General features: G+C 47.0%; 1 protein-coding gene across 4 annotated transcripts in view; it reads left to right on the top strand.

Annotated features, from left to right (window-relative positions):
* Window positions 1–18,208, top strand: part of WDR59 (WD repeat domain 59) — a 48,980-nt gene extending 30,772 nt beyond the window's left edge. For 3 of the 4 annotated variants that reach the window (XM_069026754.1, XM_069026755.1, XM_069026756.1), the window contains 8 exons: window positions 8,024–8,157; window positions 9,566–9,647; window positions 11,494–11,606; window positions 12,627–12,774; window positions 12,867–12,939; window positions 13,989–14,115; window positions 14,481–14,623; window positions 16,512–18,208. In XM_069026754.1, coding sequence (XP_068882855.1) covers window positions 8,024–8,157; window positions 9,566–9,647; window positions 11,494–11,606; window positions 12,627–12,774; window positions 12,867–12,939; window positions 13,989–14,115; window positions 14,481–14,623; window positions 16,512–16,747 — 1,056 coding nt within the window. In that variant the 3' untranslated portion in view covers window positions 16,748–18,208. Of the gene's footprint in view, window positions 1–8,023; window positions 8,158–9,565; window positions 9,648–11,493; window positions 11,607–12,626; window positions 12,775–12,866; window positions 12,940–13,988; window positions 14,116–14,480; window positions 14,624–15,055; window positions 15,093–16,511 lie in introns of all 4 variants that reach the window. The other variant, XM_069026757.1, reaches the window with a different exon arrangement.
* Window positions 18,209–18,894: the final 686 nt, after the last annotated feature.

Below are 18,894 nucleotides of genomic sequence, written 5' to 3'. Positions count from 1 at the left end.
AATGTAAGAGCCTTAGCAGGGAGCTAGTTCAAATGTTCTTGCAGATGAAATAGTCTTTAAAAAAAACCCCCAAAAGCCTGTATCTCCCTTCAGCAGAGGTTTTCTGATTCGTCAGGAGTTGATGTCAGGGCCTCTGTTAGATCAATGCTACATATTTTTGTTATTTCACTGTGACAGTTTTAAAAAGCCCAGACCCTGAGTTTAGTTAACTCCTTGCTCTGAAGCTTGGATTTTATGTTTGCATTAAATAAAAGTTGCAATTTTGTGCATCAAACTCTGATGTCAGACAACTTCAGCCCCAAAACTGAATTTGTAACCAAGTATTTAAATCCCATGTAGTAACCACAGGCATCACTACCATTAGCAAACAAATGAAATTTGCCCATTGCTAGACAGGAAAGATGTCATGTTCCCATAAAGGCAGGGGAGCTGCTGATTCCAGCAGAGAGCTCCTTAGTAAGCCAAAATGAAACTAAATCTGGCTCTGAGCCTTTCTGTGCTCATTTAAATATATGTATATATATACACACATACACTCACATATATATATATATCTCTTTCTCACTTTTTATTCACACACGCACACTCCTCCTTTCTTCCTCCCTCCTTTTCATTTCTCAAAAGAACCCTGCTGAAGAGCAGTAGTCAGCAGAAAGGAGGAGCTTTATCTATACCGTGGCAATGCCGTCAGTGTTTTGAACCTGGGTGTCTCTTAAAGAAGGTGCCATGGAGTTGTTTTTTCCCCCTGCAGTTAGAGGGTCATGCCAGTGGGGACCTGGGGACAGCTCAGCCTTGCTGTACATGGGGATGGTGACAGTGGTGTCCTTATGCTTCCCATCAGGGCATTGGTGGTGGGACTGAGCTTGGTTTTGCTGCTTATCCACTATACTGAATTTCCTTTAACTAACCCTTTTCTCCTTCTCTGTGAGGCCTGCTGGAGGAACCTGTAGCACATGGCTGCAGCCTTCTACTCTCTTTTTCCATGGGGCCCTGCAGCCAGCCTTGACTTTCTGGCTGTAGAGCTCTCCCAGCAGTGAGATGCAAGGGGATATAGAGGCTGAAGGCATGGTTGATGGTCCTGACTGTCTATCATCAGCTGAAAACAAATGCAAAATACATTGTACCTGACCCAAATAGCCCTTTTTATTGTGTTGACTCTTAGATCTGTACACAGAACTTTTTTTCAAGTGAGTGTACAGTAATGTGCTTTGAAAGATTCCGTTTGTTGTTGCTATAATACTGTGTTGACTACCTACTGAAATATCTTCAAGTTCCTAATGAAAGCCTACTTTGGAGCTATTCAGCATAGTCAATCAGTGAATTTGATTGAGTGAGCAATCTGAATGAGTTTCTCAACCCATTATGACAATTTCCACATGGCCCTGCCAAGGCCTCTACATCCCTTCTAATATTCTGACATATTGTTTAAAATGAAAGTGAACAGTTACAGCAGGTTCCAGTGAATGAAGTTCTGGAGGATGCTGGATGTTAAAGGGAATCTGAGTAAGCAGGAGTGTTTATTTAGCTTCCTGCAGGTATCTGTGCCATGGCACTGGGCAGCTGTGTTAAAAATGAAAATGATGCAGTTTACACTTAGCTGCCTTCCTCCTCAGGCAAGAGGACTAAAACTGTTTGGAGTTTAGGCATGTGGGGCACTTAGGTGTTGTCTTTTCCTCACTTCATGGTATGAGCAAGGTCACATGAAACAGTTCAGTGCTTCTTGCAGTAATACAACTCTGTGTGGAAGACTTTATTCAGATTTGTGTTTGCCAAAGTCTTCGTAGAGGCTGGTGTGGGGCACAGACATAGCAGCCCTTGCTCTGCCAGAGCCATAGGTAATGCTGTGTAGTACAATTGTATGAGGATGAAAGTGGGGATCGTGGTTTGCAACTGTTCATTGTGTACCAGAACCGTTGGGAACAATATCTTTTACTCTGCTGGTTCAGGGCACTTTTCATTTCAGTTTATTTACCTTTGTCTTTAATTTTCTTGGTGTCTTTCTTCCCTTTTCCTGGGTATAATGTTTTCGCGTACAGATGTCTCCTCGCTCTGCCCGGCGGCGTTGGTCCATACAAGCAATTAACGACTTCCCGGTACTGTGTGCTGTGCTAATACTGTCCTTGATATGACCCTGTCTTCTGCCCAAGGGCCCAAGAATAAAATGCCACCTGCCTGCCTTTGAGTAACCTGCACAGAGCTGGGGGACTCGCATTCCATGCAGGGCCTAGGGCTTCACAAGAGCAGATGCACGTGTAAGTGGGCAGGGCAGACAGTAGTTTGCAGGGTGCAATTACTGACCTACAAGATGCCTGTTTCACCTGGCCTTGTGGTCAGGAAAGGATGCCAACGGGTAATTTGAAGTGTAAGAAAAGATCAACCTCTAAGAAACAGAGCTCACTGTAGAGGAGCTGAGTGATTATTATACATCATCAACCAACCGGTGAGGCTGACATTAGAGCACCTAATTTCAGAAAAGACAAAGCCTTGCTGGAGAGGGAGGGAAGATCACGTAAGAGCTGTGGAAGAAACAAACTGGTTGAGTTTCTGACAACAATCTGTCATCTCATTAAAATGAGCTGCCACTTCCCAGTGCAATCCACCACACAGTCTTATTTCCTGGATCAATAAATAGAATTTCTTCTTAACTTGTGATCTTCTCCCAGCCCTTGGAATTGCACCACCCTGCATTCATTTAGAGTGGTTGCACTTCAGCCACCCTGGCAGGTACTCCCTCCTCCTGGCACCTGCCCTTCTGAGTCTGCTTTGACAGTTGTTTTCTGTTAGCCAGGTCCACATGTCCCTCAAGCTCCAACATCATTCATGAACATCTTGATGATACCAGGATTGCTCAAGCTGTGCTGTGCCTTTGGGCAATTACTATTTCATCACTCATCTTCCAAGCATAGACAAAGCTCAGAAAACTCCATTTCAGTTTAAAGATGATCTCTTTTAAGTCTGTTTGTCTTAATGTCTGCATGAACAACTGTTTTTTCACAGCTGCTGTCCTTCATGCTCTCTTCATAAGACAGCAGGGAATAAAATAGAGTCCTGTAACACCTGATTTAACTTGGTATAATAGGATCAAATTTTCTTAATTACAACAGTTCTAAGACTGTACTAGCAAGTAATAGGTGAAAGAAACCAGAAGTAATTTACTTGTCTCCATCAAGGCTTTTTGCAAAGAGCTAGTAAGGAGATGTGAGCAGCAGAGGCAAGAAATGAAGTTCTCTCTTGAATCAGGAGCAGACTGAAAGAAAGAAAATCAAGCAAGGAACTTGCCAGCTTGTGTGGTAAATTGTAGAGCACAAAAGCCACCGTTTAATTCCCTTACCACTGGCCTGGAAGGAAGAGCAAGTAGTGATGTGATAAAGTTATAATACTGTGTAATGTATAATTAAAAGGGATGCAGGGGTTAGTCCAAGCCTTGAAGGATTGATTGTATTTGTGGATAACCTTTGGAAGAGGCTAAGCTGACTCTCTAAAGTGGGCAGCAGTGCCTAGGGTGAAGACATGGGCATACACAAGGTATAGGTTATTAGTGCAAATCACGTGCCTTCCTTCTGGAAGAAGAGCTCAGCATTGCTCAAGGTGTTTGGGGAAGCAAGAACTTGGCAAGTTTACAAGAAGCAGTAATTCCTCTTTCTTTCTAGCCTCCTCTTCTGAAGTGCCCATGCTTCAGGGCAGGTGCCAGCTATTGATTGATGGAAGCTATAAAGAAATATTCCTGCTGTGGGGCACTTGATTCAAAAGGGCCTTGGATATTTTTAGTACCTTTGTGGCAGGTGCCTGATACTGTGGGAGATGCTGCAAATAGTAAATGTTGATTATTTTGAAGAGAAAATCCAGGCAGTGCTGCATGAGCCACACGGGGGAGTTAATCTGTAGGCAGTTGTTCAGAATAAAGGAGCATAGCTTTCTATGGGGAGGAAGCATTTTTTGCATTTTACTTAAAAAAAATTAAAATGAGAAGCAGCTTGAACCTGACTTGAGCAGGTTTAACTATTTTGTACATCTCTTATTGCAGCTTAATTTCTTGTCATCGAGTCTGTTCTCTTCTGTTCACAACCTTTACCTTTGCCCTACTAATGCCAGTTTATACCACAAACCCTGAAATTTTGCATATGCTGATGTGAAACAGGCACTTTACATTTCAGGATCCTACTTAGAGCACTGCCTGCCTCAGCAGGATCCAAAGGCACACACACCCAAATGTTCAGCATCCTTTCCGAGCAGGCACGAAGCATTTCGCAACTCCTGCTGCTGAGTATGCAGCGATGATGGTGGTTGCTACAAAGCAGTTGGTGGCTTATTCTTGGGCTATCTGTTTCTACATGTAACCCATTTACTGCCATTGTTATCACCTCAGATTGCAGCAAATTACAGCCTTGGGTATAGTAGTGCAGGTGCAGGCTGGCTTTTTTAGTCATTATTCAGTGCTGTTCCCTGCTGTCACCTCCAACCCCATGATTGCCGTAAATGCTCTGGTTTCTTTCTTTCTCGTGCTCTGAGGAACTGATGAGTCTTAATTTACTTATCACTGTAGCTATTTTCTTTCGTATCTTCCTCTCATTAAACTGAGGAGCAGCTGGGTAGATGCAGTTCTCCTTGGCATGGATTCTAGGCTTCAGAAAGAGCTAGAAATGTCGTGGGCAGTACAGAAGACCTGTGCCTTTGTCCTTCAGCTGCCAGTAGCTAGCTTGGTGCATGTTGATTTCTGCTTCAGCTCCAACTGTTATGTTCCCTGCTCTCCATCCTGACCTGTGCTCAAGCCCCTAGGAAGAGATGTGTTTGCTGTTCTACCCTAATGCCCCTGAGCCTTGGCGGCACCTTTTGATTACACCATAGTGGGAGCTCCTCCTGGGAGAAGAGGCAGAATGGGAGGGACCTTGGCCAGACAAACCCAGCCTAGAGCTTTCTTTGTCTCTGGTAATCCCTGTTAAAACCACTCAGATACCACCTGGTGGAGAGCTAGTCCTGTAATTAACACCAGCAATGCCTGGATTCAAAGTAGAACTTCTGCTGTCAATGGTGATGAACTTTACCCACTCCATTATGGTTCCCATACTTCTGATTGTGGGGGTTTTTTTCTAACTCTTACTTGCTATAGCTGAGGTAAACCTGAATTGCAAAAAACCCAGACATTTTTAATGGTGACTCTACCTGTAGCTTTATGATTTTTTTCTGTCACAGCTTTAGGGGCTGGAAGTGGTGGGCATGGAAGTGTAGTACAAGCAGGGCCTGTGGCTACCAACTAACTCCACTCCTGGAGCTGCACCAGTAAAGAATTAGGATTTCCCTTTTTGTCAGTAAATAAGCAGTGTTAAAAGGAAGAAAACAGGACAATTTTGTTTTGAGTCCAAGTTTTCAGGGTGTTCTGATACATTTAGTGTTTCCATTTGTCTGGTGATATGCTAAAAGCAAGCAGTGGAAACCATTCATGAGAGCTCTTTTTCATTCTCATCTTCATTTGTTGTCATTCTCCTCCAAAAAAAAAAACCAAACTCAATTGCCTGTGGAAAGTGATATGTGTTGTCCATGTTTCTAGTCTTGAAATGCCTGTTGGGAGGCTTCTTCAGTCCGCTCTTGCAGGGGACAGGAGCAGGTTGAATCTGTTCCCAAAGACTGGGCAGAGGGAGCTCTCCATCGACTCTGAGTCCTGGGGGTAGCTGGCTTACAGATGGTCAGGAGGTGGCAAGCTGCTCTCCAAATTACCTGCCAGGCTCTAGAAACTGTCGTTGATAGCCCTGCAGAATGTGCTTCTGTGTCTGCAAGCCTGAGCTCAAATATCTGTTCAGACACAGCACAAATGAGTTTTTGCTGCGAAAAGCCTGGTAGCCCTTCCAGGACAGTGCCTGAGCTCTTTCCTCCTGGCATGTAATTGTGCTGGGGCTCCCAAGCTTTGCTCATATCCTGATTTTGGTAGCATCAGCAGCTCCTCGCCGTACCTAGGAGACAGCATTTGCTGCCCTGCGAAGGAATGAGGTACAGGTGCCACTGTTACTTGGGAACCTTGCTGTAATACAGCCCACATCCTGCAGCATGGGAAGGGCAGCTAAACTTTAAGGTGTTATCAAAACAGGATTAGCCTGCCCAACATCAAGAGAGGCAGAGCTGATCCAGACTGTGCTTTGATTAGGAACGGATGGACTGAAGAGAGGTGGGTCTCCCACCTGACCCCATTCTAGCCACCTTCCACTGCATAGTGCTTTTCAGCTTCAGGGAACAGATAAGTATTGCAGGCGGATTCCTCTTGGATGAATTAGGGTTTGTGGGGATGTGTCAGAGAACTAGTCAGTCAGCTTTTCCAGAGCACTGGATGCTGACAACCCTGTTTCTACCAGTGTTTCACACCTCTGAATGTTGGGCACCATGCAATCTCTGCTCCTCTTTACTCTGGGGAGTGGTGGAAGATCAGGGGAATGGTGATGCTGTGTAACATGGGCATCCCTAGAAAAACCCACCTTCACCTCCTTTGAGGCTGAAATGCCTTCTTCATTTACTGTCAAGCTGGACCGTCTGATCCTCAGCTGTGCAGTGTTCAGAGAAGTTTTAGGAGCTCATCCTTTTTGCTTTTTGTGGCATGTGTTAGTAGTATGCTCAGCATGGCAAGACCTCCTCAGCACACTGGCCTAAGCTTGGGCCAGGCAGGCAGTGGCATTTCTTAAGGTCGTGAGGAGTTTTTTAAGGATATTTTGTGTCTGATAAGCCTGCCCAGATTCTCACAGGACTGCATGGTCATGGTCAAAAGCCATTTGGCTCTCAGCCATCCCAGAGCTGGCCTTACACCCACAGTAAAGGTGACCCTGCTTGCAGATCCAAGTCCTGCTCTTCCTGTATCCCAGTCTACTCTTTAGGAGCACCTGTGTGAGCCTGTGTGAGCCATGTCTGCCTTGCAGAGCCATCAGCACAGGGCTGCCTTGCTGGCCCCTTGAGAGAGGGGCTGTTCTGCTTCGATGAGGTGTGGGAAGCCCCAGCATGAGTGCCCCAGGAGAGCCGCCCTAACTCAGCATGAGCAGGCGCTTCCGTGTTGGTCCAACACTGCTCTGTGTGGCAGTGAGGGAACACGCCATAGGAGAGCAGCATTGCAAAGCACTGGAACCCTGTGTAGCAGCCAGTGCTTCCTTCAGTAGAGCACCAGTGCCTTCTGCCTGTCGTGCTGCCACACATCCTCTCATCCCTCCTCCTCACTCTCCGAGAGCAAGGAGCTGGAAGAGGTCAGGATACCAGACAAATACTCTATGGTGTTTCACATAGTGAAGGTAGCTTTATGCAGCTTGGCTTTAAGTTGGCCTCTGTATCTGTTACAGGGAGTATTTGGGAATCTTGGCTTCTTGTTTCTGTTGCCTTCTGTTGTTTCCTCTCCTTTCTTCTCCCACCTTTTATGTTCTTCAGCAGCTGTAAGTAGCTATGAGCACAGTAGCTAGGGATCCTTGCTAGGAAAACTTGGGCCCTGCTTTATCATCTGCCAGTTGTTTGTTTGAAGCTGCTGATAAAGCAGGAGGTGGGAGCCCTGTGCTGGCGCTGAACAGGGCTGTTCTCACCGTGAGAGGGCAGACCTAGAGACAGACTGGAGCTGTGGGCTTGCCCTGAGGTGAAGGGCAAGCAGCAGCTGCCTCCCGCATGTCTCCATGCTGACGCTGGCTGAAGTCAGCAGTGGTCTATCTGCAAAGGGTTCCCAGAGAATGAGAATTGAACGGTCCTCCTGCCAAATTTGCCCAGGTTTGATTGGCATCCCGATGCTGATTTATTCTACTATTGGCTTTCACAGGAAAACTCACAAAATATTTTTTGAGTGAGTTTGACCTTGAGCTCGCTGCCTTGACCTGCTTTTCACTTCCTACAGATGGAGATGCTTGTTCTCCTGGGCATGTCATGGATGTTTTCCAGGGTAACACAGAGCCTTCTGAAAGGCAGGTTTGGGTGCTGCTTGCATTATTCCTGACCCTAGTGCTTTGTTCCCTGTCCCAAGCAGCCCACCCAAGCAGTCCTCTTCCCCAGTAACACGTTGCCATTTGTTCTGCAGAAATCAAGGAGGTGGAAAGGCAAACGAGAGGGGACAGATGCCAACAACCGACCCATCAAAGCTGCTGGGAAAGTTATTATCCAAGATATTTCCTGCTTGCTGCCTGTCCACAAGCTGCTGGGAGAGCTCTACATGTGAGTACACACAGGCTTTCATCCTTTCCCAAATGAAACCAGCTGTCTTTGGCATTGCTGAGCTTTAATCCTGACATCAGTCAGCATGGATCCTTGAATGTTTCTCTACCTTCTTCCTCTGTTCTTGCCTCACTGCTTTTTTTGGTATCCCACTGCCTGTGAGAGGGGACCTGTCTCCCGTAAATCTGAAAAGTGTGAGGGAAGAAATTTGTGATGGGGTGTGGTAAACAGAGTTTGAAGTGGTGCTTCAGCATTGTCACTGCAAATGTCACAGGCTGAGGTTTTCACCTGCTAAAGAGAGAAATTATCAGTAGAAATTCCTTTTCAAATCTCATGTTAAATGCATAGGCTTAAAAATCTCAGTAAAGGCACATTTTCATTCTGTAAAACTATTAATAGCTCATAAAGTTTTTTATTTTCAGAAGTATCTGATATGTTCCCACTTGAAGTCCTGGTTGCACGTGTCAGATTTGTACTGCAAATTGTTCCACTTTAATGGAAAGGATGGAGTTCTGTGGGCATTTTTGTGATTTTGTTGGTTTTGTGTTTTTTTTCAACAAAGGGCTTCCTTTTTCCAGACTTTCTAAATCACATAGTTACAAAACCTCTGTTCCTGAATTTTTTCTTTCTTAGCTTTGGTAATATTGTCTGGTCCTTAACAGAATTTCCAGTCTATGGACATCCAGGGAAAGAAGCAGGTTTCCTTTCTGAGGAAAGAAAGAGAGGAAAAAACCCCTTCCTTCTTTCCTTTTCTATGTTATTAAAAAGAATATTCTTTAAAAACACCCGTTGGACCTTTCTTCTTGGGACATCTTGTATAAACAGCCTCACCCTTTTCCATGTACTGTAAAATCTCAAGCAGTTGAAGTGTTCGGAAGATTCCTGATGAGAGGCAGAAAAGTCCACGTGGGTTTCTTCAGTTCACCTTGCCAGCCTGTCGAGGCTTCCCAGTGGGTGTGTTACCCCCTGGGGAACAGGCTGAAGGCTTGGTTCTCTCCAGTGTGCCCCCACCTCCCTCTGAGTCAGCCAGAGCAGATTGATGGGCTGAATGGGAGCAGGACCATGTAACCAATGGCACCAGCTTTTAGGGACAAGAATGATTCCGGACTTCGTGATATCCTGGCAGAAGTTTGGTCTGATACCCTCTTGGAAATGGTGCTGCTTAGAATCAATCCCAGCTAGTGTGGAGCTGGACTCGATGTGTGGTGTATTAGCAAAAATGAATAGTGGGAGGTGGATGGCAGTGATCCCTGAATAACAGAGAAGGATGGGATGGAATCTTGGCCATGCAAAGAGGCTTACATTGATCTGGAGGTTCTGGGCTGCTCACTGCTGCCAGAACCACGTTCCCCCCATTCCTCCCCACCTTTGTAGGTAATGTGAGCTGAGTTACCTCCTGTCTTTTCAGACTGAACGTGAATAACATCCAGGAGACTTGCCAGAAGAATGCTGCCTCAGCCTTGACTGTGGGGCGGAGGGATCTCGTACAGGTATGCCATGGAATCAGATCTCTTCCTCAGCATGCTGTGCTACCCTCCAATGGCTCACTGACACCCAAATGGCCACCAGGGTTCAGCAGCTGTACCAGGAGTCTCTGCTTGGTGAACCAGACCTGTGGAACAGCCACCAAGGTGGTGTTCACCTCCCTGACTCTGGGCATCAAGAGATTCCTTCCCAGGGCTACACACAGATTCTTTTATGCCTTTTGCCAAACTGAGTGAAACACATTTTTCAGGGACTTCCTGTAGGCAAAGTGAGGAATGCAGCCTGCTTTTGAGTCATCAAATGGGGTAACTGTGCACAGAGTTGCCTAGCTGCTGTCAGCATTTTGATCCGTAATTTTTTTGGTACTTATGTAATTGTTCCCATTGTTTGGCATTCATCTGTGCTGGCACTGGGTGCTAACTGCAGCTATTTTCTCCCAAGAGAGCCTGGGCCCAGGGGCCCCAAAATGGGGCTGGCTATTTGCCTTTGGCTAAAAATAGGAGAAAAATGGCTATTGTGGCCTATGCTTTCCTCTGTGATTAGTCCATTGCAACAGGGAGGACATTTGACAGGACATGGGAGCACCTGAAAGAGATGGGAACTGGCAGTGCCACAGGAGCTGTGCATATCTCCTCAGCATTTGGCTCTTCCTAGAGCTGGACAAGGAACATGCATAGGCTTACCTGACCTAAGCAGAAGCTGACTCAAGCTGTTGTCTTGCTTCTTGGGGGGTTCTGCAAGACCAGCAGAGAGAAAGTAGGTCTAGTTCCCCTTTGTCTGTTCTTCCTCTTGCAGTCTGGTTTGTCCACATTGGACCAGAGTTTGGGTGGAGTAACTTCAGCAAGATTTCTCTGAGATAACTCAGTTTCTTGCTTAGTTTTCCCTGTCTCCTGTAACTCCAGCCTGTAGTGCAGCTCATAGCAGACATGGAGGCTTGAGTTGCAAGTTACAGGTTTCATGTGCTCTGTAGCAGTGTAGGAAGTGGCATCTTTCCTGTTTCCTTTCTGTGCTCTCTCTTACTCAGCTCAGTCCTTGTTTTGGTTTCTCTCCTGTTTCTCTCTCTGGTTTCACGGAGAGCAGCTTTGGGACTGCTTTTTCTGTCTGTTCTTTGTACTTGGAGCATGTGGTTTTTCTTTATTGTCCATGTTGTCAGTTCTCTGATTTCTGCTGTCTTTTTAGCACCATGCTCTTTTTCCTTTCCTGCTCTTTTTTTTTTTCATGCTAAACTAGGAGCTTTCCTTTTCCCTAGAATATTCTGTCCCATTTTTAAAGGCACAGCAGAAAAAACAGTCCTAGATCGGTGGTATAGAAACTGACAAGATGGAACCGTTTTCAGAGTAGAGGATGATAAATGAAGGAGAAATTTCATGTGAAGTGGTTAAACTTTTGAAGCAGAAATGGCAAATTGTGTCCTGTCTGTGCCAGTCTGCATTAGGAGAATAGTGCTCAGTGACACAACTAATCAAAGGATATTTCTCATGCAAATAATGATTTACTAGTAAACTTTCTGCCACCAAACATCTCTGAACCCAAGAACTGTATCAAATCTAAACCCTTTTGAGGCTTTTGAATATAAAATGCACTAGTAGACTATAGACTGTTCTGCTTTTGCATTTAACCCAAACACAAAGTGAGTGGGACAGGGAAAGCTTTGGTTTTGTGTTATTCTCTGTATTATTTGTGACACAGAGACCGAAACTGTTCCCTGCTGTCAAGAGGAAAAAAAACCTAGCAAAACAGACAAGCTCCATTATTATCTGTCTGTCTGTGTGTGAATTTGTGCACACCTATGCCCTGGGAGTGTGGTTAATCCTAATTGTAGCTTTGCTGCTTTTCCTTCCTGTCTGCCAGGTTTGGTCACTGGCCATGGTAGCCACTGATCTCTGTCTTGGACCGAAGTCCGACCCAGATTTAGAGATACCTTGGGCACAACATCCATTTGGACGTCAATTACTGGAGTCCTTGTACGTGTCTGAATGCTGGGGGGGGGTTGGGGAACGGTTGCTGAAGCAGAGCCTTCCGTAAACTATGTATGTGTAAGGGGTCATTTCAGATTCGGGATAGTGCCACAGCATGGATTTTTTTCTGTCTCAAGCCTGCAGTGCATCACAAAAGGAAGCTCCAAATGTGTTTCTGGCATTCAGGAAGCAGCCCTTGACCTTCCACCTATCACTCAGGTGTTCCTTGGTCGGCATTGAGCAATAGGCCAGACATGGGTGGAGCTCTGCTTTCTATGCCCACAATGCCTGACTTGGAGATTCGGGTTTCCTGCTCCCCACTAAACGAGCCTGTTGGTGCAACACCTTTTTTCACTTTCTGGTTTCCTGTTCTCATCCAGCTTTACTGGGAAGTCATTCCAGTGGCCTCAAAGCCAGGTGTTAGCTACAAATGTCTTCCAGGTGGTGAATCTGCTCAGGAGGGCACATAATTAGTAATTGATATTATTTGTCCATCCATGCTATTTGGAAGTGCAGGATTTGTGTGCTGTGCTTTCCATACTGTTGCTTGGCTGAGCTCTCTCCTGCTGCATGGCAGCAGTGGGAGCACAGCACAGGTTGTTCTTTATCACTCTTGGCCTTCAGAGCAAACTGGAAACTTCCTAGCCTTCCAGAAAACTTGCAGTGGGCTTTTTCCTTGTGATATAGGTGCAGGACACTTGCACCCAGAGGGCTTTGTCAAAAAGATGTTGTGGCTGGGAGTGAATCTAATAGCTCCAATGTTACATCAGAGCATGAGTACTGCTGGATTCCCAGAGCTCCCATCCTTCTCCCACCAGTTAGGGCATGAGCATTTTCAGAAGGCGAACCTGGCTCCTCAAAGGTGTGACAGAGAAGCCAACCCAGTTCTTCAGTGCACGTGTCTCCTGTGGGCAGACATACACCCAAACCCATGTATGCAACAGGCTTGAAATTAGCTGCCCTGGAGTCTTAATGGTTTTGCCACTGAATTCTGCCTGGTTTCACACTGTCTTTTTCATTTCCCAGGCTGGCTCATTACTCACAGCTCCATGACGTGCAGACCCTGGCCATGCTCTGCAGTGTGTTTGAAGCCCAATCCAGGCTCCAGGGGTGCCCCAACTCTTGTGTTCCCTTTCCTCAGCGTGCCTCCAACCTGGCCTCCCACAGCCGATACGTATGATTGCCATTTCTTTCCCGTTTGTCTTGGATATCTTTGAACGTCTCTCATATAGATGACATGATTTATTCTCCTTTCCCTCTCAACAGCCCAGCTTTACTTCCTCTGGCTCCTGTTCCAGCATGTCAGATCCTGGAATTGGCACTGGAGGCTGGAGCATAGGTATGAGACCTGGCTAGTAAATAAAGGAATCTCCCTCCCTTCTGAAGGTTTTAGATGGCTCCTATGGTGGGGAAAGGAGAGAGTTAGTGCTGGCTGTGATTGCAGATGTGCTCTGCCAGAGCAGCTCTGTGGGGTTTGGCCAGCAAGGTGTGACTCCATGGCTGGAAGTGAGCAGGCCTTGCAGTATCCATGTCAAGGCTCCTGGAGACCTGCACCTTCTGACTTTAGTAGATACTTCATTCAACAAGTATCGAAACTGGCCTCAAAATGTCATCAGCCAGCTAATTTCACAGGGTTCAGGGGGAAAAGCAGTGCTGTGCTTTCTCCTCTCACTGGAAAAACAGCAGCAATTGGAAAGATTGGGTTCTTGGTGCTATGAATATCTGCAGAGGTTTTTCACTGAGCTGCAAAGGTGATAAAGACCAGTCACTCCTAGGGGCTGTGGTGTCAGAGTTGAAGCTTTTGGCTGATTCCTAGTGATATACATGGCCTGGGGCAGCATCATCCCTATTAGCACCAAGTTTCAGTGTGATATCCAGGTACCTGTAACATGGGGAAGAGGAGAGGATGGGGGTTAGGGGAGTGGATAATCTCTTGTAGCAGTTATTAGCAGTCATCTGTCTCCCTGCCCCTGGGGCAGTACCTTGCATCCAGAGGCCCCTTTACGTAACACCAGGTAATGAGAGTCCTCCCTGTCTCGGAAAGAGGAACCCAGGTCTGCCCAGAATAATGTTCCCAAGCAAACTTTATGGGATTGATTGCCTGGTTACTTTTTGTCTAAAGCAGCAGGCAAAAGGGATTCCTCCACATCAGATTTCTCTGCCTGGTGATCCCCGTTCCCGTCTTGTCACCAGAAGTGTAGTAGAAGCACTTGGCAAGTAGAGGCTGGCACTTAGTTCCTGGAGGTGGGACAGTGTTTGTTGAAATGCAAGGGTGGTAGGACAGAGACAGGACAGAAACGTGGGTGTCCAAACCTGTGGTCTTTCATGTCCCTTCCTGACCCCAGTTTTGAAGGGGGAGATGCACTCACAGCCTCTTGGTGCTTGCAGCAAACAAAGACACGGAGCAGACCTCCACTCCCTGGTGCGAGTCTTCTCCAGATGACTTCCGCTACGGAAACCTAATGTATCCTGATCATCGGGAGCGGGAGAAAGACCAGCATGAGAAAAACAAAAGGTAGGTTATCACGTGCCTTGGGGATGTTCAGAGGTGCCTTACTTGTGTCTCAGTCACAGACCTTGTCATTTACATAATTACTTGAAGAAGCTTCATCCTGCAGATCAACACTGCTGGGATTACACATGATACATCCGTAAGAGGCCATGGTGGGGGCCCCAAAGGCGAGTCCACCCACAGAGTGTGCACCCTGGAGCGTAGAGCAAGTCAAGGCCAGAGCAGTTTGTGTTCAGCAATGTTTCAGCAACACATGGGAAGTACCCTACTTCCATCAATGTGAGCTGGTTGCATAGCCATTGCTGGAAAGAGGATTGCATCCAGAGTCTCTGAGAGTCAATCAGTCACAAGCCTGTTTGTTCCTCTAGGCTGCTGGATCCTGCCAACACTCAGCAATTTGATGACTTTAAGAAGTGCTATGGAGAAATCCTTTATCGCTGGGGCCTGCGAGAGAAGCGGGCTGAGGTTCTGAAGTTTGTCTCATGTCCTCCTGATCCCCACAAGGGAATTGGTGAGTGTCTGGTCCAGTGTTGCCCAAGCAGAGCCACAGCTCTGCCTCGGGAGCTTAGGAACGTGCAATCTGCAGGGTGCGATGTGTCATGGATGGAATAGACAAAGTTTATATGAGAGACCCACCCAAGGGAGTCATGAGGGTTTAAAATTGTTATATAGGTGTAATTGAACCTTGGTACCAATTGTTCCACAGGATTAGTGATGGCAAACCAATTATTTCATATGAATAAAATATGAAGAGTTTATTTAAATTGATGAATATAATGATAGTCATTAGACTAAAAAGACCTTAATCAGAATTATTTACCACACAGTATACAAAATTAATAGTGCACTGGTTATTAATAATAGCAAGGCTAGCTTAATAATTATCAGGTAGACACTGATGTTCACCCATAGCAATGATCATGGGCAAATCTCTCTCACTCAGCTTTGAGGAGTGACCCTTGAGGGTGTCCCCACCCAAGGTAAGGATCTTCACACACACCTAAGGGAGGTGTGTTAAAAGTTTTCACCATTTAAAATTGGAACTGGTCTTTTATGGTATGAAGTGATTGACTGTCAGTCACACAATTTTAGATAAAATGTTGTCCTGCCTGCTCAGCAGAACGTGCTTTATTTTTGAGTTAGAAGCTATCAGCTCTTTGGTTTCTTCTTCTGTAAACATCTGCCTCTCCCTTCCCTACCAGGGCTTTTATATCCCTGTTGATGCCAGCCTTGGTGAGGAAGCATTTGCCTTACCTATCCATGTGATGGGTCTAATTTGGGGTAGTGTGATCAAGCTGGTTTCAGCATCCTTCAGCACTTAAGAACAGCCCCCCCCCCTCAATCTGTCACTGACAGCTTGCAAGTAAGGTAAGATCCAAGCTGTTTTGCTCTGGCTTAGGCAGAGCATCCTGCTACATAGAGGAAGTATCCATTGGTTACTGAAACATCACTGAAAATGTGACATTTAACCTCTGACAGAGGTTAGCACTGCTAGTAAATGGGTTTGACTTTTTCACAGCTCTGGGTGGAGGTGAGGCTTGCAGGTGTTGGTTCAAGGGCTTTGTAGACTGTACCGTTTCTCCAGCAAAGCTGGAAATGCACATACTGCCATGCCAGCAGTGCTCAGCTCTGTGCTGATGAATGTCCATTATTCCCTCTGAAATGCCCTGTCTTCATCTCTGATCCTGGACTGAAGTGTCCTTATGTTAAAATTGCAAGATCTCTAACTAGAGATCTTGCCAGCAAATAGGTAAAGAGGACTTTTCTCCCAAAATACTTTCAGTAGAGTAGATGCCCAGCTTAAGGACAGCTGCCAGATTGTCTTCTTCACAGACCTCTGAGAACAGATGTGCTTGACCTGGGAGGAGAAAAACAGCTAAGGGATGCCAGAGAAAAAGCAGTAGTCTCACCTTGTCATCCAGGACAACTTCTGAGGAGTAACTGAAGTGAAAACAGGTGACTTAACCCCCAATGCCTTTGCAGCTCCATGGCTGACAGTCTGATACAGGAGGCATTGGGTGTGCTCTGGGCTCTCTGATGAGAAATGGAGGCTGTTCTTGCTTGCTTAGTGACACTTCCTAGTGGTAAGAGGTGGATGAGACCAGCAGGAAACCTTCATGTGTCAGTGTCTCCAAAGCTTGAAATCCAACCCACATTTCCAGCAGACAGCTGAGGAATTGGGCCAGTCAGTGCCCCAACACTCCGTTGCCTGTTCCTTTAATGCCATATGGAGAACAAACCAAGATCTCTAAATGCCATCCCATCCTGATGGAGCTTTGAAGCAGATCCGTGGGCAGTTTAAGGGGCTGATCTGCTGAGCAAGGGGCTGTATGCAGGGCTGCTTTGTCCATAATTCTCCAGCACTAACTGTCCTGCTCTCCGTGTGTTTCCTCCGGCAGAGTTTGGCGTGTACTGCAGCCACTGCCGCAGCGAGGTGCGCGGCACCCAGTGCGCCATCTGCAAGGGCTTCACCTTCCAGTGCGCCATCTGCCACGTGGCCGTGCGGGGCTCCTCCAACTTCTGCCTGACGTGTGGCCACGGAGGCCACACCAGCCACATGATGGAGTGGTTTCGCACCCAGGAGGTCTGTCCCACGGGCTGTGGGTGCCACTGCCTGCTCGAGAGCACCTTCTGAGCGGTGGGGACAGCGGGGCACCCGGGAACTGATTGGATATTTAATTCCTAAGCTGTGTTGAGTCAGCCCTGCTCCACTCTGTCTGGAGGAGATTGCCACAAGGAGCTGAAGCAGGATGTCCTGGTAATGTGCTGTGGTGATGTTTACAAGTGCTTCCATTACTCCTAAGCTTCCCAGGTTGCTTTCAGACCAATTTGACCAAATTCCCTGTGTCCATTGCTGGCCATGGATGCCAGACCAGAAAAATTGCTCTCTCCTGCAGAAGGGTGTGTGAATATTGGTTAGTTTGGGATGAAGAGGTGTTTGAAAGCTCCCCTGGAAAGGGCCAACCTGGCAGAGCCAAACTCACTGCAGCAATGTAGAGTCTTTTCCAGGTGCCTCCTCACATGGGCTCATACTGAGCAAAACAGTTGTTTTACACAATTAAGGCAGAAATAATTCTCAAGCAACAGTAAGCTCTAAAGGTGAGTTGTAAATGGCACTTGAAGAGGAAATAGTCCATGGAACTGCTCAGAGTTTCTTTGGAAGCAGCAGGGTCCTTATTTTGAATGCCTGTTTACATTGTTTAGATTTCCCCATACAGCAAGAGAAGGAAATGGCATTTTTCAGGATTACTTTATAAATAGCTTTCTGCTCACTGGTCAGTACCTGTGGCTGGCATAAGAAGCTCAGCCAGGCACCCAAGGTCCCTGCGATTAGTTGCTTCCAGTAGTTTTAGTACTGTTAGGCTTTAAGGTGTCTGCATCTCCTGCTCTCACCAGGTGATAAAATGCACTTTAACTTGTTCCTGTCTTGTTGGTGACACTTCCTGGTGACTGGGAAAGGCATCTGCCTTTTGAGTTTGGGATCCACACTATCTCTCCATAGATGAGGTGTTTTGGAAAGCCTTTGCTCCCTCACTGAGAAAACACAAAGAGGACACTTATTCCATACAGCTCCTTTTGACTGTTGTCTCCAAGCTCTATGGGGAAAATTATGGATAATTTGAGATTTGCTGCTGTTGGAGTGATGAGGCTCTTGAACAGCAGTTTCTAGGGAAAAAGGGGGTCTAGAAGAATGGTGGGATCCATGGACACAAAAGGTTTATGACTTTTCTTTCTGTGGAGCATCAACTGGAGAATATACTGATGGATCTGTGTGTTTGGGGCCGTGCCTACTGGGCACTCCCAGTGCAGGGACACTGCTGTGCAGTGCGTGCACACCTGGAGCTTGCAGCCTGTGCCTCTCCAGGGCTGGCTTCAGCCTGAGCTTTGGATTTGGGTGACTGTGTGGTCAGGGATGAGCCAGCTGGAGCTACCCCCACCTGTACCAGCACTGATCCCTTCTCCCACACTTGCCTCCTGAGTGGGGCCATGTGCCATGCCCGCTCCCAACCCGTGCTAGCTCAGGCTGTGGGATCCTGCTGTGGAATAAACAGATAATGTATCTTAAACAATTAAAACATTAAAATTATTTTTTTAAGTGCTGTTCTGATAGAATTTGCTGTTGTTCTGCTGGTTCTCCCTCTGTCGGGAGCCCCCAGCAGCTCACCCTCCCAGTGGGTGGTGAATGTTGCACCCATGGCCCTGTCCCTGCACCCCAAAGCAGGGGGCTCGGTGGTAGCAGAGCCCTGCAATAGCTGTGGGGCTGCTGGGTCCCCCAGCCCTGGCTGGGACGCTGTGCTGGCAGCCTGGGAACAGACTCAGAACTGCCCGCAGTTGTGAGGCTCCTCTTGGGAAAGCAAAGCCGGGCGGTGTCTGAGCTGCCGGCAAACCAAAGCCCACATCCTGCAGCGTGGGGAGGCCCTGGGCAGCGTCTGCCCCCCAGGAAAACAGGCGGGTGCAGCAGGGTCCTGCCCGGCGCCACAGCAGCCCCAGGGCCAGGGTGCTGCTTGCCAGGAGCTGCAGGGAGAGGGCTCCCACCCTCCGCCTTCCTGCGTGACAGCCATTCAGCTTGGAAGTATTTTCATTTCCATGCTTGAGTGCTCCTGTAGCTTGGAAGGGAGAGGAGATTTGTTATTTAAAGGTGACGGACCGATAAATCGTGGTATTTAGTGTGTTATTACAGTCCATTACGGTCCATCTCCATAGTATGTGAATGCCCCTGAGGTGGAGCAGGGCCAGCACTTCAGAGGAAGGTGGAAAAGCCCTTGCCGTGGCTGTTTGTGC

This window comes from Aphelocoma coerulescens, chromosome 11 (genome assembly GCF_041296385.1).
Source record: "Aphelocoma coerulescens isolate FSJ_1873_10779 chromosome 11, UR_Acoe_1.0, whole genome shotgun sequence".
Classification (NCBI taxonomy): domain Eukaryota; kingdom Metazoa; phylum Chordata; class Aves; order Passeriformes; family Corvidae; genus Aphelocoma; species Aphelocoma coerulescens.
The sequence above is the reverse complement of the archived record's forward strand: the minus strand, read 5'-3'. Positions and strand labels throughout refer to the sequence as shown.